This window comes from Schistocerca nitens, chromosome 1, assembly GCF_023898315.1.
Source record: "Schistocerca nitens isolate TAMUIC-IGC-003100 chromosome 1, iqSchNite1.1, whole genome shotgun sequence".
Classification (NCBI taxonomy): domain Eukaryota; kingdom Metazoa; phylum Arthropoda; class Insecta; order Orthoptera; family Acrididae; genus Schistocerca; species Schistocerca nitens.
Window position 1 is genome coordinate 412,425,942 of NC_064614.1, and position 26,803 is coordinate 412,452,744.

Consider the following 26,803-nt stretch of genomic DNA (forward strand, 5'->3'; position numbering starts at 1 on the left):
CAGAGAAAGAACTACAATTTTCTGGATTCCAGTTTGTAAAGAATAACTGATGCAATAATATACATAAGATGGAAGACAAAGACAATATAGTAATTGAAAAGCCAAGAGTTTATGCACAAGTAGTGCTGAATATTTAATTACTTATGTTACATTGTCATTTTTCTAAGCAGGGGGTATATGGTGTAACATATCACTCTGGCATAGTGATGGTTTCCACTTAGCCAACAAATGATTGTTAAACCATGTGATAATTTAATGATTACAAACAAAGCTGTTTGTGGGTTTTTTGTTACCATTTTTGCGTAAGACTTGTATACGAATGGATGCCATGTGTCTTCAAGCTGGAACAGTAATTGCAGTATTACCAAGAGTTGTGATACCTGCATGGGCTTAGTATAAACTCCACGAGCTGGTGTCTCGGTTTGGAGCAATGTGGCGCATCACTAGATAAGTGCATGTGCCATGTCACTGTTTAATGACATCAAGGCAGAACAGAGGAAGCCAAAAGAATTGTAAAAAATGTCATTAGTCTGATATCACGCTTGATAGACAAGTAACATCCTCTGTTGCTCTAACTGCTGTAATACTGTACATTGGAATAATATATAGTGTGTTGTTGAAAGAAGTAGTAGTTTATATTTATTTGTAAAAAAGTGTAAATTGTTTGAAGTTTATCGTATTTCAGTACAAACACAACTGCAGCAGCAATGAGATGTTATGACACATGCAGCAGTTCACAGCTTCCAGATATCTTACTTAGTTAAGGAACATTTAAAAACAATTCATCCTTTCTGCTATTGCTTTGCTACACTCAATATCGGTTCCTGTGTGATCTATGGGGTGTCTGGACACTATATTGTTAATCTTTCCTCATCTCTATAAGCAAAACAAAGTTTTTGTAGATATTTGTTGATTACTAAGGCCAATGTTCAGATTTTGTGTGTGTGAATGCAGGTTATGTCCTCTTGCTACATGTTAAAAGCTTGATTTTGAATGTAACGCAAGACATCTGCTTAAAGGTTTCATTAGTTGTCTGACAAGCCCCTTCATTCCTTTGATCATGAAGAAATGGTGTTTTATATCTGTGGGAATACGTCCACAATTTTGATCTGTAAGGGATGAGCAAAAGAAAAGGTACGAAGCAACACTGTGGACATAATTGAAGTGTTTATTTAAAAGTAATCACCAGAGGCCAGAGCACAAATATCCCACTGTTCTGCAAGCCAAAGGGTTCCCTCTTTTCAGACTTCCTGTGGCTGTGGTAGGAGCCAGCCCTCCACTTTATCCTTCAGTTCATCATCCGAGTTGAACTATTTCCCTTTGAGATTTTTTTTAGTGCATCAAACACATGGAAGTTGCAGGATGGCATGTCCAGGGTGGATGTTCAAGCTACTTTCACTTGAACTTGTCCCCTACACTTTGTGTAACCTTGGGGACGTGTGGACACACTTTATCAAGGAGCAGAATCACTCACTCCTTGAGCAGTCCACACCGTTTGCTCTTGATGGTCCTGTGTAGGCTATGGAGTGTCTCACAGCATACATCACTGTTAATGGCTATTGGACCGCAGACGTCACAAAAGGTGGTGAGCATCACCTTGCCTGCTCAAGCAGAGTTCTGATTTTTTTAGGGCAGTGACTACACATGCTTTGTATTCCTAGATGTTTCACTATGTTATCCCAAGTGACACATTCAAATTTCAACCAGTCTGGTTGTTATGACATTTTGTATCTTTTCAATTGAACACTCCTTATATTTTCACAATTTTTGTGGCATCGTTTGCAACTGAAACACAAACACAGGCTTAAATGAAATGTGGATATGTAACCTTCCTCATACACTTTGTAGTCCTGACATTTTTGAAATAAATACTAAATTTTAAAAGTACTCTGTTACTTTAGTGTACTAGGGATTAATCGCATCTTCCATACAGCAAGGAAGACATGGCAAATTTCAACTGGTATCATTTATTATTTGTTGATACAATAGTTAGGGGCACAGCAGTCTACATACTGAATTATTCTCTTGTAACTGATGGACAATGTACTGCAGATCCCCCTCCCCTCACGCCTTTCAAAGAGGAAGTGACAAAACAGATTTAAACGAACTTCAAACTTATATACGGTAAGTGGTGTGAAGCACATACTTTGCAATTTGGGCACAGCAATACAAACTGCTTCAAATAACTTCATGAGGCACAAAAATTTAGCTGTAAAGTGGTCCTTATTTGCATGTCCCAACTGTGTGCTTCATGGGGACAAGATGTTTGTTTTGCAACATTTGTTGGCAAAACTGCCTTGACAAGGTGTCAATCTCTTCCCACCTGTTTTTCTCATGTGTAGAACTTGATGCTGTAAGTGCAACAAATTGCAGAACTGTCCTCAGGAACCTGAAATGGGAAAATTAAGTTTGCTTCACATTTAAAAGCCTTTATATACAGAACTGAAAAGATTGACTTACTGCATATGACCTTTAAGATTATTTGTGACATAAAGAAGAGTGTTATGTTACTTGTTAAGCTGAAATTTGGAGGTGTCTGGTATGTACCAGGCGTTTCATGTCACATTTATTGTAACCAAAAGATGTGTGTTTGGAGATACTCACTGAGGGAGAGTCTGTGCAGTGTGTGTGTGTGTGTGTGTGTGTGTGTGTGTTTTTTTTTTTTTTTTTTTTTTTTTTTTATGCATTAGGTGTCTGAATACGTGCTGCTGGTGTTTCGGAATTTTGAAAGTGGTCATAATAATGTTGACAGATGCTGAACAAGCCAGATGAATTTTAGGGATTAAGCACCTTATATCCCTTTCCCACAAAGAATCATAATCCATTTAAGCAGCACTCGGTCATTTGTACATATACCATAACATGGCATAAGCATTCAGAACCACTGAATATTTTACAGCAATATTTGGCTGCAATAATGTCATCAACAGTGCTGCAATACACAGCATTTCTGCCATATGGCTCATGTTCCAGGCAGTGCCAATGTACTGCCAAAGGGTGCTGGTGTTGTCCACCATAGATTGAGAACATTTTGTATTGCAGGACAATATCTCTCTCTGCCCTTGCCTGTAAATGCAACACATTCACCTCTGTTTCCTACTCCTCTCACTGACAGTGCTGTCACGTGTCCAATAGAGAGCCTATATACAGAGGTTCTGATAAGAGAGCCTAGTCTGAGTGAAAACAATATTGTTTCATTTTTATCCCAAAGTTTCCGTGCATACCTATAGTCACCTTTTTTGTTAGTTATTTGTTGTTGAAAGTTTGTTGTGTAAAGCAATGGAGAAGTTGACAAATAAGAGAACTATGAATTTCATAAATGCGAATCACCAATGATAAAGGCTGTGGGATGTCAAAAGTAATGTATACTTAGTTAGCAATCTGTTGCTGATGAATCTTGTGCTTTGCCACTTGCTGGTGAACAAAAAGAAAATTTAAAATGACATATTCTTATTTCAAACTTACCTTAATGAAATTCTTCAATCTTCCTACCAAAGCACTGCATAATTTTGGTACTAAAAGGACTGTTGATAAATAGTGGACTTTAAAACAATACATTAAACTTTTGTATAAATCATCAATAGCTAAAAACTGAAGGATGATTCCCAAGCGGGTTTTAACTGATACACACACACACTCATATTTCTATTCTTGGATCAACTTCTTGTATAATATATTTGAAATCATTTTTCCAGATTCTGGTAAAATTTTGGAAAACATACATATTCAGAGTCAGTTCAAAAGTTAAATTTAGTCTGAACTATTCTGCTCACTTAAAAAAGAACACATCCATAAAGATTAATTTATCTTGTTTCTAATTTTATTCCTTGTGTGATGTAAAAGCAGTAGAACTGCACTCACTCTCACTATCTCGTGTGGCTCCTTGTATACACTTCTGGCCAGCAAATATATTACCACAAATACTGCCAGACAATAGTGGCCAATAATGTTACAGTACATGTAGCTGAACTTCATGTGGCTACAATCCTATTGGACAAAATGTTGTCAGCAATATGCAATTTCTATGGTCCTCATAAACATACCTTAATATACTGTCACGAACTTTCACATTTTCATTAATTTTTGATGAAGGACGGCCCAACCGTGGTTCATCTTCCAAGTGATTTGTGACCATTTTTTAAATCTGTTGAACCAGACAAACATTTGACTAGCTCATACAATTATCTCCAAAAGCTGTTTTTAATAGTTCTGAAGTCTCAGAAGCTGATTTTCCAGTTTTAAAACAAAATTTCACACAAACTTGTTGCTCCATTTTTACGTCCATTTTCACGCGGACAGAATCTGGCAACAAGCCCTAACAGACTTGCACTCAACCAGCTGCCACAACGAACTGAATAAAGGAAATGCAGTTTCCTGTCAGAGGGCATTCAAGGACAAGGCAATGACTCACTCCCCACCCTCTGTACCTACCTGCCAAACCAGTAAGCAGTAGCGGATCCATTCCTAAAACTTTCCAACCACACCTCGTATGCAGATGTCGTCGATCTACCATAATCTAGAATTGTATATTATAGGCAACACATTGATTCAAACTACCTTGCCATGTTATTCTAGTAGGTACATCAAACAGCAGAAATCGCTTCCAGCACCTTTTGACACAAAAGGAGTAGTAGCCCACTGATAAGAGATCATCCACTGCTAAAGGGCCACTGATTAGCAGGCCCTTTCAGCACAAGATATATGGTGACCAATAAAATACATTGCAAGTACTTTGAAGAATTAACCAACGAAAATTCTACAGATTGACTAAGGAATTGTTTTACCTATCAGCAAAATAGTAAAAGAGGAAGAAACATTTCACTGTGTCACTTGGGTTGTTGGTAAAGATCCCCAAGGATTAAATAGATCCTCAAACTTCAACAATTGTTCCACTGCTATCCTCCGACTCCTTCCAAGGCTGCTACTTTCTCCCATAATGCAGCTAAACTCCCAGTTTGCTTAAGGGGGGGGGGGGAGGGAGGGAGGGAGGGGGAGGGGGAAATGGGAGGAATGTGTGCAGCAGTCTTTGTTCTGCCTCTTGAAGAAAGACCTTACTGGTATAATCACTTTCTTTCAACTTGCATATATTGACATTTAGCTTCCTAATCCCGTCAACAAAACTTTCAATGGCACCCCCCTGTTTTGCGACACATTGCTAGCCTCCTCCATGTAATACTCACAGCTATTCTTCCTGCTACACCACTATAACAGAAACACCCCCCCCCCGGTCATAATTTCAGGTGATGGGACTATTCGTCAATTCCTTATGTTAATTACGTGCATTTCAGCATCACCCACCAACATAAATTGGCCATATGTAACAGCTGCTCTTACGATAACCATCCAAGTTTAGGAGCTGTTAATGAGTCATTTATGAACATTAAACATCCTCCCCTGCCTTATCGCACTAAAGAGAAACTATGGCAGATGAACTAGAATGTAGGATGGGTACTGACATACTGGACAGGGACCTATCCTCTTAACACATCTTAATGCTTATGCAACCCTATACTGCCTTCTTGCATTTGTACCATTTAGTTTAAGAATATCTGAACTGTCTTCTCTACCCTTGTTTCACTCATTGCAAAGACTGTGCCCACAATAACAAGGAGAATTAAATGGTAAAGGAATGAACATCAATATCATAGTCACGTTTCTTGACACTAAACACACTTGAATTTTTATGCCCGATGCTAAATGTGGGCATTCCCTACAGTTCCTGGCATAATGTCCAGGCCTCACACACTGAAAGCAAGTTATTGTAAATAAGTGGGTGTATGCAGCACTGTGCCCTGACAAGTTACATTGTATATACCTAAGTGGATGCAAACAGCCATCTGTCGCCTAATTGTATGCCCTGCAATCACTACACTTACTGAGTCCCCTTTTGACAGATGAACTTTCTAGGAGATGAGACACCTACATGTCTGAACCAATCACATGGGAATAAAAGTAGTTGTTTTTTTTTTTTTTTTTTTTCTTCATTCACAACATTTAAATGATGTTTCAGATCAGTGCTCTGCTAGGTCTCTCACTGTTTCTCTTTCTTCTGACACCAAATGTAAAAATACTGTCTGCCAAGTCCTTTCTGGGGCCAAAGTGTGGTGGTGGTGGTGTACCTTGATGTAGTATGCAACATAGTGGTAGTCAATACCAATACCACTACTAGCCAGGAAGGCTGCTTCTGCCCCATAGTGGTGTATGTGGAAATTGTACTTTATTCTACTAATGTCACAGAGAGTGCAGAATCAGAGAATCCCATCCAGTATCAATATTCTTTATTCAGCAGGACTTCTGTACAAGAGGTCAATGCCTGTGTCCTGCACACTGCTATGACAGCATAACACCAGAAGGTGCACAGCCCCTTGGCAGTGTACGTATGCGAGGCAGCCACGTGCTTCCACAGCAAAATAGCAGTGGCCATCAAAGTGGCCATGCTGACGTGAGGATAGCACCAGCCTGGCAGTCGGCAAGCTTATGCTTTACTGCTCCAGCTCCAAATATCTGGTTCTTCATGCAGAGGCCCAGTGCTGAACCCAGAATGCTTGGAGTCAGAGGATGACAGCCTGAAAGTTGCCTCCACACAGTGGCACTGGCTTGAGGCCTGGAACCATAAGGTTTGCTGTAGGCTCATAGACCAGCAGCTCTGCACAGCTGATGACCCTTCTCAGCAAGGCTGAAGTTGCTCGGTCTCACACTGGACCACTGGGGGGCTTAGAGACTGTCAGGGTAGTGGCTGGAGACAGAAATCTATGAACGAGTGCTGTTCACGGCTGAGAGGAGAATTTACAGTCACTTTGGCCAGGTATGTTTTGACGGAAGTCCATCTCCTGCCATGTCGGTGGCTGTGGAAGCGCAGTCTCTTGCCACAGCATCTAGAATACAGCCCACTACTACTGCAGATTGCTGCATCGCATAATGCTACAGCAGCATTTGGTGGTGGCTTGCCTGCATGCCTCTCTACTGGCTGAGAAGGCTGGCCTGCGACTGATGCCCCAAAAGGTGAACCATTAAATTTAACCAGAAGGCAACGCAGCCACAGCTGAACGTGCTGTCTCAGCATTTGGGATTTGAGGTACTCCCAAACAAAAGTTAACAGCTTTAATCACTGTACCACCTTACTCAATATCATTAATCATTTCCTCAGTTTCTGCAGCAGTTGTGGTTGTCTCCCTATCTGGCAATGTTAGTTTTATTGGTGCAGGGGCTGCTACTTCACTTCAGTCTAGCTCTGTGCAAGTAAGACATTTGCTGTTTTGGAAAATATATCAACGAAAATAATCAATTCTTGAAATTATAATGTAATTGGATAGTTAAAATCTACTCACCAAGGGGCGACAGGAGAACACACATTTAAAAGGTATTGTAGTCTGCAAGCTGCTGGAGCCAGTGGCTCCTTCTAGCAGTAGGTCTGACAGGGCAGGAGGAGGAGTGAAGGAAAAGGACTGGTGAGTTTTAGGAAAAGAGGTAGAGTTTGGAAAGGTCACATGGAACCCTGAGTCAGAGGATGGGATGAGACTGTTGGGACCTGCACCGGACGAGAATTGAAAACCTGAGAGTAATAAAGGTGAGAGATGGAGTAATACTCAAGACCGAGATTACTAGCAAACCGTTGAGCATGAGTTAACAAGGGCGAAAAGCTAAGTGCATTGTATGTGTGGGGCGGTGAAAAATAGACAGGTCAGAAAATGAAAGATGCAGAAATCTAAAAGGGAGTGAAGAAAGGAATAGTTACTATTAGGAAATGCTGAGATCAAAGAAATTAAGAAGTTAAGGCCAGATGGGTGGCGAGAACCAAGGACATGTTGTAATGCCAGTTTCCACCTGTGAAGTTAGAGACACTGGTGTCTAGGGAAGAATCCAAATGGCACATGTGGTGAAACTGGCACCGAGGTCATGGCTGTAGAGCATGTTCTGCAATAGGATATTGTGTGTTGCCAGTATACACCCTCTGCCTATACATCCTAACTGATAACCTGGTGGTAGCCATGTCAATGTAAAAGGAAGATATCTTGTAGAATTTAATGTGAGAGGCCAAGTATTGTCCAGTATTGCAAAAGCAGCCCTGGTTTATTCACTATATTCAATGCATCATTCAGCAGTGAAGACTCTAGTACAACTATGGAAGGCAACCCATGGCACAGTATTAAGGCCAGATGCGTGTACATGACAAGATGGTTAAGAATGAAAAACCTGAGGGTTCAGATTGAACTTATTAAAAGTTACCATATGGACTCATGTTATTATTTTCTTGAGTGTACTTTGAGTAATAACCAAAGGGACATCAGGTCTACAAAATCAGCAATCAGGCGACAACCTCCATTTGAGCATTTATTTGTTCATTATAATACCAACTAGAACAAGAGAGGGCCATTACGTGCAGACTGCAGATTTACTTCAAATTTTGTACATTTTTAATAGTCCATTACGAAAATGTATTGTGCAAGCAGTGAGGCGTACTGTACTACTTTGGCAATTTCAAGAAAATCACATGAGAAGTTTTACATGTCAGCGATGTACTGGTGTGTTATGTCCCAAGCACGAGCTGTCGGTATTCATGTGGTTAGCATTCAAGCTCTGTAATCGATGAATCGATTTATGCTCGTATCTCTATATCTCTCTCTCTCTCTCTTGTCCTTTTAATGCTAGTCATATTATTCGTACATATTATATCCGAAAGGTAATATGATGACAAGATATGTATATTTGCATATATGTTTGCCAGATTTCCAATGTTATTTAGCTCTTTACTAATTTTTATTATTACAACAAATATTATGCAACTTTATTTCTACAGGCAAGCTAAAAACATCATCAAGCACCTTCAAACTTTTCCATATTTGACTCATAACGAACGAGAAATTGCTTGAAACTATTTTAACAGCATCTTCATGACAATCATACATTGCCAATTTCCAGCACTGATATTTATGAAAATGTTGCATTATGTATGGTTTGCATCCAGATAGTTGGAAGAAAAAGAAATTTTTCAAAATATCAGTGAGCTTTGTTTTCCCCCAGAAACTATCGAGATTCCTTGTGCATGCTAGAAACTTGCATTCATTTTGATGTAGCAAATGCCATTCTAATTTATGTTTTCCGTGTCTGTATCAACAGTGTCATATTCCAACATGTAATGTCGAAAGCACATCCAACAATTAACTGTACATTACCGTCATATTCTGGCATACTGTAACTCATTGTATTATTGAATAAAGTTGTTTACATCTTACTTTATTGATGTATGACAGGGGCTTTCCAAGCCTCTGTCTAGTCCTTCAAACCTATGTCTGCATATATAAGCACACAGGTGTAAAGCAGTTCTCAGTCCTTACCTGACTGCAGGCATAGGGGATTTCAAAAATCATGACAGGGATACATTTTTAGGAAAACTTTTCGTGTTTGGATGTCTACTTGTTTATAGTTATAGATTCAGTATTTTTTGTGATAGTAAAAATTAGTGAACAACCAAATAACAATGGAAATTCAATAAAAGTTCATGCAAATACATGTGTATTTTCAGTATACCATCTTTCAGATGTAATATGTATGAAATAATATGACTAGTGTTAAGAAAACAGGACTGGGGCTCAACCCATCGATCCACCTGTTATGGAATTTGAACGCCAATCGCACAACCCCAACCACCTTGTACTCAGCGTTGCAAAACGGTGGCACATCATTGATGCGTAAAACTCCTCTTGGGATTTTCTTGAAATTGCTTATGTAGTACACTTTGCTACTTGCACATAATGTTGTCCCAAAGCAAATCTGTGATCCGAATGTTGTGGCCTCCTGTTGTATGCATAAGAGTGTTAATGATTTGCTTTGTTTGCAATCTTAAATTTCTTGCGTGATTGTGTAGTATAGATTTCCACTGTCTTTAGTACGGATGGGAACTATGAACACTGTATTCAGATGCAAACTGAGTTAGAGATCCATTGTTCATAGCTCCAGGCACTGCTGGTTTTTGTCACGCAGCTTGAGGCTGTTGCCACTAGGCACCACTGGAAGGGCCAGATGTGAGGATCCAAGGGACATCCAGCACAGCCATCATGTCCCCCTATTGGTCCATTACTGTGGTCAGCCTTGGCTAATGCCATATTGAGGTTGATCCTTTGCCAGTGGTAAAGTGTGAAGCCATTTCAAGGTGAGGCAATCAATGAAAGTTGTACTGGAAGACTAATCAGAAGATCTCATCAATTTCTCTGACAAACAGGTTTCTGGGGTTATCTGTGGCTGCTGAAGATCCTGAGTCAGCTGCAGTCATTTGCCATGTTTCAATGGAAGCCTCTCAGCTTGCAATGTCTGGACATTCACAGAGGGTGGGATTATTGGTAGTTGAGAGCTCCCATGTAAGATTTGTGATGGACCTCTTTGCATGTATGGCTGGCATGGAGGTAATGAAATTCTGTATGCACCCTGTGTGCAGGACAAATGCTGGACTGATGAAAGATCTGTACCTAAAGAGTCACATAAATACACAAAAAAGGAAATATAAATAATCCACTGAATTATTGACAAGATATCTGTAGGGCACAAAACATGGTAGCTACCTCTAAACCTTAAATTGGAACTATCAAGTAGATAATTTGTTTTATTGGCAGAACGCTTACAAGGTGCAACAAATCTGCTGGAGAGACTACCTATATTATGCTTGCCTGTTCTCTTCTGTCGAACTGCTGTGTAGTATGGGATCCTTACCAGATAGGACTGATGAAGGACATTGAGAACATTGAAACAGCTGCAGATCATTTTGTATTAGTGTGAAATAGGGGGGAGAGTGCCACAGACATTATATGTGAGTTTGTGAGGCAGTCATTAAAACAAAATCATTTTCCCCTGTGGTGAGATCTATTCACAAAATTTCAATCAGCATCTTTCTCCTCTGTATGCGAAAATATTTTGTTAACTCCCATCTATGTAGGGAGAAATAACCACTGTAATAAGATAAGAGAAATCAAGGATCCCACAGAAAAATTTAGATCTTTGTTTTTCCCATGTGCTACTCGAGAGTCGACGCGTTGAGAAATAGTCAAGTGGTTCTATGAACCCTCTGCCAAGCACTGAAATGTGAATAGCAGAGTATTCAGGTACACACAAATGTTCTTTACATGTTATTTCAATGTATATTATGCATGTGTTGTACAACAGAGCTGCTCTTTCACTGTTGGTTTGTACATGACAGCCCTTCAACTTTCAACCTTAGTAGACCACTACAGCTGAGTTATAGGCATTTGTCACAATGTCCCCAATAGCTATAGACAGACAATTACACCAGAACTCAACTAATCCAAGGAAGATTGTGTATGTCTCTATCTTCTCTACTTTACTAGTTTAAATTCTCCAAAATAAATGAATTACTCTCTGAGCAAATCCTGTGTTAAACTATAATACTGCTTTTACCTCAGTATCTCAAAGTATTACAAACTAGAGACCATTTTGCTGTGAATACATTAATGTATCAGCCTGTCTGATAGGAAACTACCCTGTGCAAATTACCTCCAAAGATATTTTGTGTAGTCCTTGCTTTCAAATACAGAACATAGCCTATGCTGCTTCACAGATATGTCACAGGATTGGTTTTAAGACAAATGCAAATGTCAGTTAATTAGTGCCATGATCCATTTGCACAATAAATTGTAATGATGTGGAATGAATCATTCACAGCACAAATTAATTTGTAAATATGCCTACCTGCTGATCATTTATAAGTTTTTTCCCTTCCCCAAATATAGAGATGTGAGTTAGTAATTTCTACCAACACCTTACACACATTACAATACTGGAAATACATCACTACATTACTATGCTTATGTCACTGACCTGATGTATGTTGCTTGGTCTCTTTCTGTGATGGTGTGGACCATAGACATTTCAAACAAATGCACACTGACTATAATAATTACACACTTCAAAACAGCTTCCAGCCGTGGCACAACATTAAGAAAACGACCATATGTAATTCGCTGTCGTGAACGTAATTTGTGAGTAACAAGAAGCTGAATTTTCATTTCAAGGCTGGAGGTGACATTGGAATTTATTGCTTCTATACTGTCTATTGTTTGCCTATAAATAACAACAAGCAGGCATTAAGAGTCTTCTTTCTTCTTTAAGAATATACCATCAAAGTAATCATGCCTAATATACATTCACTGCCGTATAAATATTAGAATATTTTTTATTAATTTATTTTTATGCAAAGGCTTTAATAAACTGAATTACTGTATTATAACAATGAAAACAATCAATAACTGACAACATAACGTACATGGACAAATAAAAAAATCTACTCACCAAGCGGCAGGAGGAGAAACACACACACACACACACACACACACACACACACACACACACACAAAGGTATAACTTTTACAAGCTTTTGGAGGCAGTGACTCCTCGTCCTGGCAGAAGAGTTGAAGGGGAAGGAATAGGGGTGAAGAAAAAGGACTGGAGAGATTAATGGAAAGGGGTACAGTTCAGAAAAGTCAATCAGGACCCCAAATCAGGGGAGACTTACCAGACAGGATGAGAAGGAAACTTTCTTCTCATCCGGTCCGGTAAGTCTCCTTTGACACAGGTTTCTGGGTGACTTTTCTGTACTGTGCCCCTTTCTCTAAACCTCTCCAGTCCTTTTCCTTCACCCCTGTTCCTTCCCATTAACTCTTCACCAAAAGCTTCTAGAAATTAAACCTTTTTGTGTGTGCATCCTCCAGCTGCCGCTTGGTGAGTAGACTTTTTATCTGCCCATGTACATTATACTGACTCACTTTATTGCATGGTAAGTAAATTAAGAACAAATGCTACAAACTACACTTTACCACAATCCACAGAGTAGCATTAATGAACATTTTGTCTTTTAAAGTTAAATGCTTTGTTTGGTACTATTGGGAATGTTGAAAAATATGCATGAATGGGCAACAACAGACGTGCACTGTTGATGCTCTCCAAGACAAGAACCTTTTTCCATGAAAAATAAAAATAGTCAATAATATGATGAATATAGCACAATTACAATATTAGTGGTAGGTAAATGGATTAGACTGCCATCATCTACAGCGGTGGAAACATATGCAGACTGATGATGGATGTAAGACTTTTGACAGGTTATTGTTGAGTTGATAGTCGGATCAGACTAGTCCTGTGGTGATGTGAGATGACCAGGTTTTGTTGCCAAAAATTCTCTGACAGAAATCAAAAGGACCATCTCTGGTGGCACGGATTATAAAACTGGTGGCAAATTCAAAATTCACTGGAAGTATCTCCTGCCGTTAGCCCATTGATATTAGTTGACTTTGATGCGTAGCTCCCAACTTCCAGAAAGCATAGTAGGACAAAATACAAATAATTTGAGAATACTTCGTTGTTTCCCTGCTAATATTTAATAATAATAATAATAGTGACTTCTGGACTGAAAGTCCATAATTAATCTATGAATTAAAGACCATCAGTAAAACTACCCAACATAAAAATTTACATGCTGATTACCAGGGCCGTATAATACACGAATGTTATCAGAAAATGTCTTTGGCATACGCTTAAGAAACCTCTCTGTGTGTGTGTGTGTGTGTGTGTGTGTGTGTGTGTGTGTAGAGGGGTGGGGGGCACACCACAGAAGATGGCCATATGTTCACCACTTCAGGCGAGTATTTTGGAGTATTTCACTGCCATCATTAAGTAGTCACTGGCTGGCATGTCATGTCATCGGCAGTACTTAGTTAAAGCTAGTAGTAGCTCAGGCAGTTGATACAACTGAATGCTTGACAAAATCGTATTAATTTATTATCACATGAGACTATGCATTTATGTGTATTTTTGCTCTGTATATTATTAGCCTTTGTTCACGTTAAAATTCTGGAATGATTTACGACTGTTACACTCCCCAAAATATCTTTATTGTTTGATAAAATAGAAATTTCAATTTTAGGTCCATTTGGTTTTTTTTGTGTACCCTTTTCCTGGAAGAACGTATTAAGCACAAAAGGGTTATTCTGAACAAATTCCAGTAACATGTAAGATCTGTCATTCTTGGTATTATATTCGAAGTTTCCTACTGAAGAGTTCTTTCTTTAAATTTTTTCTTATTTTTCAAAAATAAAATCAACCACCATTTTGAAATAGGATATTGGTTTGTATAACACTTCTACCTCCCTATCGTTATTCGAGTATGTTGATGCATAAACATAAATTGTTTCCAACAGAACTAATTAATACACTGTTCATCTGACAGTGAAGTTTTTTAGTCAAGAGTAATTTAGCAGTCAGTCACTGTGTTATACATACGCATCTTAGTCCAATGGATAGACTTTGGCTCAGCAGAGTTGGCGAGCAACAAATCCATAGTTGTTTCCTACAAAATGATCTATCAAGATGGTTACCTAATTGGTACCACGTAGTCCCACAGTTTGAGTGTCTGAATGGAACAATGGGAACAGCCATATTTGGGGTTGGGTTGGGTTCTTTGGGGAAGGAGACCAGACAGCGAGGTCATCGGTCTCATCTGATTAGGGAAGGACGGGGAAGGAAGTCGGCCGTGCCCTTTCAAAGGAACCATCCCGGCATTTGCCTGGAGCGATTTAGGGAAATCACGGAAGACCTAAATCAGGATGGCCGGACACGAGATTGAACAGCCATATTTGGTCTCCTTAATATTTACAATGGTGTAATGAAGGGCTCTTCCCCAGCTCTTAGTAGAATCACTTTTAATTGTTCTTATAACACATATTTCTTATAAATTTTAATGCAAAAATTGATTGCTGTAGCAATTCCCACCTGAGTAAAGTGATGGCTTCCATATTACTCTTTGGAATAGGCATTATAGGGATATGTACACTGGACAGAAATACTTTCAATATATTTGGTAGGTCTTCAAGCCTACTCCAGTTATCAGCATCATCCACATGCTTTTCATGAGTCAAAGTAGCTGTTAAGTATTTGGTTAGATGTTGATAAAGGCTACAAACATCTTTGTTCACATTAACCACATCATTCCAACTTGGCCATGGTGTTTCTGGAGGCCTGGGGCACTGTTTCCACATTGTAATACTCTTCGCTGTTTGCAATATAGCTGTCTTCAAAATGGCAATATTATGGAATCTGTGAATATAATACAATAACAATGAATGGAAAAAAACCCACTTTAGTGTAGTGTTCATAACACAATTAACTGATTACCACATATTAAAGATTAATATGTACTGTGATGACAGAAGGCTACAGTGCACAAGTGTTCCTATAAAATACAACATTAAAAACAATAGAAGCACAAAAGTTAAAAGTTACCTTTAGCAGTTATCAAAGAATTGTTATGCTTAGTTATAGCTCAATAATATCAGCAGTTACCTAATTTTTACTGAAACACAGTTGAGTGCTCAACAAAAGTACAAGCATCACAGAGCATTCGTCTTATCTGTGACAACATTTTAGGTCGGAAAAAAACTGAACCTCTTATTACTAAATGGTCTCTAAATTGAGCACTTTTCTCCGTAAAGTGTTAGTAACCTAAACACCAAAGGCAAAGATTATCACTACTGCACATTTAACATACAGAAGCCCATGTTACCTTAATAGTGATTAAGGTCAAAAATCAATTTTTTTAATTTTTATCTTAAAAAAATTCTCTGCTGTTTTCTGAACGTGAAAATGTTTACTTCAAAGAAGTTGGATCAAAGGAAGCCCAAAACTTAGAGAAATTTAAAAGTGGCTGCACACATAATGAAGCTCCCATGTCATGCAGACAGCTACTTTAAGAACAAAATTTTGTTGTCACTTGTTTGTTTCTTATGAATCTGCAGTCTTCTAATGTTCAGTAACCTGTGAGAACATCACGGTTGCTTCACTTTTGTATGTACAGAGAGGTAGTCATTATTTTGCCACTAACACTTGTGGAATTAGTTGCGGTAGTTCTGTACCAGCCTTCATCAAAAACTTCAAAAAATTTTACGTGTATTTTAGTAGTAGATGAAATCTTTTAACACACTATGCACCAAACTGTATGATTTATGGGCCTCGAGTCACACAAAAATCACAAGGCCCATAAATTTTATGGGCTGCTGCGTTTAATTTAGTGCAAAACACTGCAACGTTACTTTAACAGGTTTGGTCCGTGTTAAACTTATCTTTGCAAAATAAGTAACTGATGAAAACAGAGTTTATTACAATGCTCGCAGCTCAACTTGTTGCAGGTAATACACATGAAGTCGTACAAAGAAATAAAGGAACAGATTGGCCGATTTGCGGGAGGGAACCAAACAGCGAGGTCATTGGTCGCATCGGATTAGGGAAGGACGGGGAAGAAAATCAGCCATGCCCTTTCAAATGAAGGAACGCTAGGCCAGCTAACAGAGAGGCATTTTTTGAAGCACGTATCTCCAACTACTAAGAAATGTGCTGCTTGTGTATGTCATGTATGCAGTTCCAGAAGCAAGAGAGAGAGAGAGAGAGAGAGAGAGAGAGAGAGAGAGAGAGAGAGAGAGAGAGTGACAGGGCTTCTTGTAAAGAGATATGCTACCAGTGTTGTGTTGCATTATGCCTGGAACCTTGTTTCACAATTTTCCACACTAAATAGTAATAATAAATCCCGTGGAGGCCCGGGAAAAGAATAGGTAGACAATTTAAGAAAATTCTTTCTAGAACGAGCAGAAACTAGCAAAATACACAAAGCAATCACTCATATAAATACATCGGCTACACCACTGCAATTTCATAACCACTTCTACAACCGTTTCGATCACATAACATCAACAGATACGAAGAAAGTAAATTGGAAAAAGAAAACACTACATGGAAAGCACCCGTATCATCTAACACAGCCACACATCGATCAAGACGCATCCAACACATGGCTAAGAAAAAGCAATATATACAGTGAGACGGAAGGATTTATGATTGAAATACAGGATCAAACAATAAACACCAGATATTACAGCAAGCATATTATTAAAGATCCCAATACCACAACAGATAAATGCAGACTTTGCGAACAACAAATAGAAACAGTAGATCACATCACAATTGGATGTACAATACTAGCAAATACAGAATACCCCAGAAGACATGACAATGTAGCAAAAATAATACATCAACAGCTTGCCTTACAACATAAACTTATAAAACAACACATTCCCACATACAAGTATACACCACAAAATGTACTGGAGAATGATGAATACAAATTATACTGGAACAGAACCATTATAACAGATAAAACAACACCACATAACAAACCTGACATCATACTCACCAATAAAAAGAAGAAATTAACACAACTAATCGAAATATCCATACCCAACACAACAAATATACAGAAGAAAACAGGAGAAAAATTGAAAAATACATCCAACTGACTGAGGAAGTCAAAGACATGTGGCATCAGGATAAAGTTGACATTGTACCAATTATACTATCAACTACAGGAGTCATACCACACAATATCCACCAGTACATCAAGGCAATACAGCTACATCCAAACTTATATATACAACTACAGAAATCCGTAATTATTGATACATGTTCAATTACCTGAAAGTTCCTAAATGCAATATAACATATACCGTACAGTTAAAAGGAAGTCACGCTTGATCAAGGTCCACGTCACTTTCCATTTTTGACCAGACATAACGTCTGAGAAAAGAAAGAATAATAATAATAAACCCCGTGGAGGCCTGGGAAAAGAATAGGCCTCCGGTATGTCCTGCCAGTCGTAAAAGGTGACGAAAAGAACAAACCACTAATACGGCTAACCCCCCTTTTAGTGTGATTAGTTCGTTCAGGACACAACTAATGAAGCCTCGGACAAGCGCTGTCATGGTCGGGGACGGCGCTTGAACCCTATGCCCGTCCACAATGGTAACGACACTGCTAGCCACACAGACAATGATTTAAATCCAAATAGAGGTGTTTCGCAGGATATGCTTCCTGCAACCACCCTACAAGGAAAACAAAGAGATGGTCAGATGAAGTTAACCGACACCTCATGTTCTGTTATTACCAAGCAACAAACTTAGGAGCCAACACAACTGGATACAGATCACAAGTATACACAACATTTATTACCAGATACCCAGAATTAAAAATTTTCCTGCAACCACCCTACAAGGAAAACAAAGACAGAGGATGAGATGGTCAGATGAAGTTAACCGACACCTCATGTTCTGTTATTACCAAGCAACAAACTTAGGAGCCAACACAACTGGAAACAGATCACAAGTATACACAACATTTATTACCAGATACCCAGAATTAAAAATTTTAACAGAACAACGACTAGCTGATCAGATCCGTGTAATAATAAAAAATAACAGGATACCCCAGCCAGAATTACAAAACATCAAACAACAAGTACAACAAATACTGGAACAAAATAATGTGCAATCAGAAGAAGAAGAAATTACAGTAATGGACTCAAACATCCCAGAGCAAACAAACAAAGTACAATACGCATCAATTAAACAATAAGAGCAAAACAAAATCTTAAGACAGCCACCAGAACGAGCACAAATAGAACACAAAGTGACACACATGTTAGATATAGAAGAAAAATTTCAGCTGACATATATAGAATACAAAGACACAAATACAGACATTAGACCATTCTTGCATAGACCACCAAATAACCCACAAGTCGAAACAACAACAACAACTATCAACACAATCATACACAACAAAATAAATGAAAATACAACTAGGGAAGAGTTACAACTACTGGTTTTATAGGAGCACTTGTAACATTACGAGTCAAGATAGCTGTAACAGAACTTGAATAGCATAAAGTTATCGTTAAAAACGCACGCCGCACGATTTGTTACGATTTGGTCGGTCATAATAACAGTAACACACTTTTGAATACAATTAAAATATAACGGCGATGCCTGTTTAGTGTTGTTGTTGTTGTTGTTGTTGTTGTTGTTGTGGTCTTCAGTCCTGAGACTGGTTTGATGCAGCTCTCCATGCTGCTCTATCCTGTGCAAGCTTCTTCATCTCCCAGTACCTATTGCAACCTACATCCTTCTGAATCTGCTTAGTGTATTCATCTCCTGGTCTCCCTCTACGATTTATACCCTCCACGCTGCCCTCCAATGCTAAATTTGTGATCCCTTGATGCCTCAAAACATGTCCTACCAACAGATCCCTTCTTCTAGTCAAGTTGTGCCACAAACTTCTCTTCTCCCCAATCCTATTCAATACCTCCTCAGTAGTTACGTGATCTACCCACCTTATCTTCAGCATTCTTCTGTAGCACCACATTTTGAAAGCTTCTATTCTCTTCTTGTCCAAACTAGTTATCGACCATGTTTCACTTCCATACATGGCTACACTCCATACAAATACTTTCAGAAACGACTTCCTGACACTTAAATCTATACTCGACGTTAACAAATTTCTCTTCTTCAGAAACGATTTCCTTGCCATTGCCAGTCTACATTTTATATTGTCTCTACTTCGACCATCATCAGTTATTTTACTCCCTAAATAGCAAAACTCCTTTACTACAGCAAATAAACAATTTATTCAGCCTTCAGTTGCAAGGTAATTTTACTCGTTTACCTAGGTTTCGATTCCAGTAATGGAATCTTCTTCAGAACCTATAAATTAAACCACATACGGACATATATTACTCACTAAAATGCATTATCTGTCTAATGATTGAATATTAAAGAAATTGTGATACTTACAAAAATTAAATTATTTTGTGAGCCAAACACTGGCCATGTCACAGATTAAAAATTGAAACAATAAAGACGCATAATCATAAGATTATGTCAGTCAAAATTAAAACCATTAAGGCGAACGTAGACGGAGCTACGCCGGCCAGAAATCAGGACCACACGAAAGCGGCTCGAAAACTAGGCGTTGTGAGCAGTTACGCGGCGAGGCTCGGCCGCGGCCAAGCGCATGCGCAAGCGCAAGCGCAGGGGCGAGAGACAAACTGTCTCAGAATTACTTAGAGCAAATATACATATAAACAAAATGTGACAAAGCCGTCCTACAATTGGACAAACCTATCTATTGGTATAGCAACATTAAACAATTTACCTGAGAACAAACTACAAAGCCAAGATATAATTTTTTTTTTTTTTGTAAATATTATAGTAAGAGGGCGTAGCCCCGCGACAGTAACTAAAAATTAGTGTCAAAACCATGCGTGCTAAGCATAAAATGTCTAACATAAAAACGCCTTAGCAACTATGTGTCATTACCAAGCATATAACGAAAAACACACATGTACATTCGCATTATAATAAAGGGACAAAGCAGATAGGGAAACAGCATCGGCCATTCGAGGCGGACTGTTGGTCAACTCCACTGGAGTAAAGGTTGAAATCCTTCGAAATAACTTCTATTTTTTTAATTGCAGCTGATCATTAAGTAAGTTGTCTCTATCAATACTAAGATGTTTAAAAATTTGCAATTCTTCGAGGGTGTCTAGCCTACATCCCTTTACTTCATTATGCAACAGCTCTGCGTCTTTTAGAGGCTTGGGAGCATGCGCCTTTTGGACCAGATGTTCAGCAAATGTAGATCCTCGAGTTCCATCACCGCTTTTTGTCGGCAGATGCTCTTTAAACCTAACAGACAGGGCCCTTCCTGTCTGGCCAATGTAATAAGAAGGACATTCAGCACACGTGATTTTATACACACCTGACAGCGATGATTTATCATTACCTTTATCCAGGGAATGAACTAAGTTCTTTTTGAGGTTGTTGGTGGTAGAGTATGAAACTTTACCCCCTAGGTTTTTTAATAAACGACCTACCTTATAGGATATGTTACCTATAAAGGGAACTGATATGTATTTCGTTGCCTGGTGTTGATTGTGAGTATCTGAACTGGAAAGGGTGGTAGTCTTCTTTCGTGTTTTTTTATTGAACAACTGTCTCACTATACTGGGATTATATCCATTATTCTGAGCGATGTTTTCGAGGACTTTTAATTCGTTCTGTAAGTTGACTGGCGAAAGTGGAATGGAAAGAGCTCGATGGATACTCGAGTGAAAAAAGGCCATTTTTTGGGCCTGAGGATGGGTGGAATCAGCTGGGATGATGATGTCGGAATAGGTTGCTTTCCGAAAAATTTTGAAATCTATTTTGTTGCCAATAATGGATAGAGTCAGATCGAGATAGTCTAAGGTCCTATCAGCTGTCTGATTTTCTTGCGTGAAACTGATTTTTTCATGTAGGTTATTGAAAGTGGTAAATAACAGTTCTAGCTCTTCATGGGAACCTTCAAACACAAACAGCAAGTCATCTACATATCTCGCATAGAATATTTTATTATTTGCCAAATCTGGATAATTCCGAAAAAACATCTGCTCCATTGAGTTTATAAAAATATCTGACATGATACCAGCTAACGGGCTGCCCATAGCTAGACCACAGGATTGCGAATATATTTTATTATTGAAAGAGAAATAATTGTACTTGAGGGTGGTGCGTAACAGAACCATTAGTTCATCGATCTCAGGGGCCGATAATTTTTTATGGTATCGCAAATTGGTTTCTATAATGTCCATCGTCTGTTCAACGGGTACATTAGTGTATAAATTTTTAATATCAAATGATACGAGTTTTGTCATGCCAGAAAAAGGCTAAAGTTTTAAGTTTGTTGGCCACGTCTACCGAATTTTTGACGGAGAAATTTTTTTCAAACACAAAATTCTCTTTCAATTTACGATGTAGGAACCTAGCTAGTTTGTGGTATGCACTTTTGGTACTGTCAACGATCGGACGGATAGGATGGGAAATTTTATGAACCTTAAACTGGCTTCTCAAAATAGGTGGTTTCGGATTCATGTTTATAAGGCATTTTTTATAAAACTCGCCGATTAACTTTTTTGTACTGCTAAGAGCCGACCTTATCTCTTTTTGGATCGCGGGTGTGGGGTCCACCTCGATTGGCACAATGCCATTTTCCTCAAAAAACATTTCCGTTTTACGGATGTATTCGCTTTTGTGGGCGATAATTAGGGAATTGCCTTTGTCGGCCTTAGTTATTAGTGCTTCATTATTTTTAAGCTTAAGATTAATGCTCTTCAACGTTTGATGTACAGTAGAAACAGGATTTTGAACAGAGTAATCTTTTTGGACGATTTTACAGGCGTCATAAGCTATTCTTGTTTGCGCATTTTTTGCTATTTTAGAACAATCAAGCCCAACTTTGAGGTCGACAATTAAATTTTCTACACTTTGTGAAGTACATTTAGGTTGTACATTAAACTTGAAACCTTTACATAAAAGCTCGTTCTCAGCTTTGGAGAAACAAATATTAGTCTTATTCACTACGCGTTCGTAAAATTGGGTTGGGGCGGCCGCCCCTTTACATGTGTTATGAACGCCAGAAACCTCAACACATTTTAATAATTTGGCTAGCTTTCTTTCATGTCTAACACTAATTTCGGTTTTACGGTTTGCTAACCATAAACTAATATGCATCCAAAAAGAATCAATTTGAAAATTATAGGTAGTCTTAAAAATTTTTGAAAGTTCAAGATACAGTTCATAAGCTTCTTCATTCAGGCTGTCTTTCTTGGAGTATAACTCAGCACTTGTTTCATTTAAACTGAAGGCTGAATAAATTGTTTATTTGCTGTACATTTCACAGTTGCTGACACGCTGCAATATGTTAAAGATATACTCCTTTACTACTTTAAGTGTCTCATTTCCTAATCTAATTCCCTCAGCATCACCCGATTTAATTTGACTACATTCCATTATCCTCGTTTTGCTTTTGTTGATGTTCATCTTATATCCTCCTTTCAAGACACTGTCCATTCCGTTCAACTGCTCTTCCAAGTCCTTTGCTGTTTCTGATAGAATTATAATGTCATCGGTGAACCTCAAAGTTTTGATTTCTTCTCCATGGATTTTAATACCTACTCCGAATTTTTCTTTTGTTTCCTTCACCGCTTGCTCAATATACAGATTGAATAACATCGAGGAGAGGCCACAAACCTATCTCACTCCCTTCCCAACCGACTGCTTCCCTTTCATGCCCCTCAACTCTTGTAACTGCCATTTGGTTTCTGTATAAATCGTAAATAGCCTATCGCTCCCTATATTTTACCACTGCCACCTTCAGAATTTGAAAGAGAGTATTCCAGCCAACATTGTCAAAAGCTTTCTCTAAGTCTACAAATGCTAGAAACGTAGGTTTGCCTTTCCTTAATCTAGCTTCTACGATAAGTCGTAGAGTCAGTATTGCCTCACGTGTTCCGATATTTCTACGGAATCCAAACTGATCTTCCCCGAGGTCGGCTTCTATCAGTTTTTCCATTCATCTGTAAAGAATTCGCGTTAGTATTTTGCAGCTGTGACTTATTAAACTGATAGTTCGGTAATTTTCACATCTGTCAACACCTGCTTTCTTTGGGATTGGAATTATTATATTCTTCTTGAAGTCTGAGGGTATTTCGCCTGTCTCATACATCTTACTCACCAGATGGTAGAGTTTTGTCATAACTGGCTCTCCCAAGGCCATCAGTAGTTCTAATGGAATGTTGTCTACTCCCGGGGCCTTGTTTTGACTCAGGTCTTTCAGTGCTCTGTCAAACTCTTCAAGCAGTATCTTATCTCCCATTTCATCTTCATCTACATCCTCTTCCATTTCCATAATATTGTCCTCAAGCACATCACCCTTGTATAAACCCTCTATATACTCCTTCAACCTTTCTGCCTTCCCTTCTTTGCTTAGAACTGGGTTGCCATCTGAGTTCTTGATATTCATACAAGTGGTTTCTCTTCTCTCCAAAGGTCTCTTTAATTTTCCTGTAGGCAGTATCTATCTTACCTCCAGTGAGACAAGCCTCTACATCCTTACATTTGTCCTCTAGCCATCCCTGCTTAGCCATTTTGCACTTCCTGTCAATCTCATTTTTGAGACGTTTGTATTCCTTTTTGCCTGCTTCATTTACTGCATTTTTATATTTTCTCCTTTCATCAATTAAATTCAATATTTCTTCTGTTACCCAAGGATTTCCATTAGCCCTCGTCTTATTACCTACTTGATCCTCTGCTGCCTTCACTACTTCATCCCTCAGAGCTACCCATTCTTCTTCTGCTGTATTTCTTTCCCTCATTCCTGTCAATTGTTCCCTTATGCTGTCCCTGAAACTCTGTACAACCTCTGGTTCTTTCAGTTTATTCAGGTCCCATCTCCTTAAATTCCCACCTTTTTGCAGTTTCTTCAGTTTCAATTTGCAGTTCATAACCAATAGATTGTGATCAGAATCCACATCTGCCCCTGGAAATGTCTTACAATTTAAAACGTGGTTCCTAAATCTCTGTCTTACCATTATATAATCTATCTGATACCTTTTAGTATCTCCAGGATTCTTCCAGGTATACAACCTTCTTTTATGATTCTTGAACCAAGTGTTAAGTCATGCTCTGTGCAAAATTCTACAAGGTGGCTTCCTCTTTCATTTCTTCCCCCCAATCCATATTCACCTACTATGTTTCCTTCTCTCCCTTTTCCTACTACCGAATTCCAGTCACCCATGACTATTAAATTTTCGTCTCCCTTCACTACCTGAATAATTTCAGTTATCTCGTCATACATTTCATCTATTTCTTCATCATCTGCAGAGCTAGTTGGCATATAAACTTGTACTACTGTAGTAGGCATGGGCTTTGTGTCTATCTTGGCCACAATAATGCGTTCACTATGCTGTTTGTAGTAGCTAACCCGCACTCATTTTTTTATTCATTATTAAACCTACTCCTGCATTACCCCTATTTGATTTTGTATTTATGATCCTGTATTCGCCTGACCAAAAGTCTTGCTCCTCCTGCCACCGAACTTCACTAATTCCCACTATATCTAACTTTAACCTATCCATTTCCCTTTTTAAATTTTCTAACCTACCTGCCCGATTAAGGGATCTGACATTCCACGCTCCGATCCGTAGAACGCCAGTTTTCTTTCTCCTGATAACGACGTCCTCTTGAGTAGTCCCCGCCAGGAGATCCGAATGGGGGACTATTTTACCTGCGGAATATTTTACCCAAGAGGACGCCATCATCATTTAATCATAGAATAAAGCTGCATTTCCTCGGGAAAAATTACGGCTGTAGTTTCCCCTTGCTTTCAGCCGTTTGCAATACCAGCACAGCAAGGCCGTTTTGGTTAATGTTAAAAGGCCAGATCAGTCAATCATCCAGACTGTTGCCCCTGCAACTACTGAAAAGGCTGCTGCCCCTCTTCAGGAACCACATGTTTGTCTGGCCTCTCAACAGATACCCCTCCGTTGTGGTTGCACCTACGGTACGGCCATCTGTATCGCTGAGGCACGCAAGCCTCCCCACCAACGGCAAGGTCCATGGTTCATGGGGGGTGTTTAGTGTTATTGGAAATAATATGTAGTAAATTTATGAGTAAGGTAGCCGATCCTATAAGAAGAGGTAAAATTGGGCATATTAAGGTGTTTTGCTTTACATCGACTAAGCTGATGATACGGCGTCTTTTTTTTCCGTTTACTCTTAGAAAAAAAAAAAATAAAATAAATAAATAAATAAATAAATAAATAAATAAATAAATAAAAAACACGTAAAGAAGTGCTAATTGTGTGTTGTGAAAAATATAGGGGCGAATTTTAAATAGCTACAGTGTATAATCAGACTAACAAATGGACATTCAGTTACGCGAAATAGCGGATAGCGAAGTGTGCTCATTAAACTGAGTACACCTACATGGCGGTCAATTCCGGGATAAGTCTATTCGCATCTCAAGAGGGATGCGGTATTGAGACCCTTTTTGTTTTTTTAATTATATCGCGGAGAGCGCGCTTCAATTTATAAAAAGGAGAAAAGCTGTATCATTATCATTGACTGTTGGTGTCAAGCAACCAAAACTGTTAATCAAATGGTTTCGGTGAATGAGTGGTGAATGCGAAATGAAACTGTGAACGAAGTTATGTTAAATAAAGCAGAAGAGACAAGACAGTTTGGTTGTATCTGTTATTATTCCATAAACTGTAACATTTCTTCTCGTTGTACGAAGCCTTTATAGACGATCGTTATGACAATTTGCTTTGAAGGAATCTCGTTACGAGTTAAGTTTTGGGGACCTGGTCAAGAGGGTATAGTTCGTAGATCTTAACTACTGCAGCTATTCTGGAATCAGGTGCTACCGTGACCGTTGTGTGTTGTCAATGGCTTAAGGTCATCATATCTCATGCTCTAAGATCGACGCGCCTTTCCTCTTGGTATAATGGTGTCTCACGGTAACAACGACAATGCTGATGGCGAAGGAAGATACGGTAGAAGTGGCGCCACAACGTGCGGCTCGATCGAGGAGCATTGCTGCATCGAGTCGAGTGTCATCCGGATTCACCAACCCTAGAGTTGGAAAATATTGTAGCAGCCAGTGAGTCTGTCCAATGAAAGAGGTATTCTTCAATAATCGCTAAAAGTGAGCGATACTACCAGGTATGATTAAAATAACAGTATAACTATAAAAAAAAGGAAGTTGAGACTTGTGATTTTGGTAGATAAATATATATAAATACATAGTGAAAATAAGTGTATGTCTTGGTAGTGAATAATCACGTCAAAACGAACGAAAAGAGTAGTTGAGTAGTTGTGTAGAGTAATGAGTAGAGAGAGAGAGAGGAAAGTGAAGAGGATATGGATGATGCATCCCATGAGCTCAATGTGGGACAGGAGACATGTACAGATAATAATACAGTTATTGATTTAGAGCCGTTAGGAGATTCAAATACAATGATAAGTAAGGTAAGCAGCGTGGGGGAACATAAAGATCTTGAGGTTTCGGAAGTAGATCAGCGAGTTGATCCTCAAAATGGAAA

The 26,803-nt window shown here is 38.7% G+C and overlaps 1 protein-coding gene across 4 annotated transcripts in view; it reads right to left on the reverse strand.

Moving 5' to 3' along the window:
* Positions 1 to 1,148: 1,148 nt before the first annotated feature.
* The window catches only part of LOC126249780 (endoplasmic reticulum membrane-associated RNA degradation protein-like), an 89,472-nt gene continuing 63,817 nt past the window's right edge, over positions 1,149 to 26,803 (reverse strand). For 3 of the 4 annotated variants that reach the window (XM_049951474.1, XM_049951465.1, XM_049951489.1), the window contains exons 6-8: positions 14,773 to 15,096; positions 11,827 to 12,069; positions 1,149 to 2,389 (exon numbers count right to left, since the gene is read on the reverse strand). In XM_049951474.1, the coding sequence (XP_049807431.1) occupies positions 2,224 to 2,389; positions 11,827 to 12,069; positions 14,773 to 15,096 (733 nt within the window). In that variant the 3' untranslated portion in view covers positions 1,149 to 2,223. The remainder of the gene's footprint in view (positions 2,390 to 11,826; positions 12,070 to 14,772; positions 15,097 to 26,803) is intronic. The other variant, XM_049951481.1, reaches the window with a different exon arrangement.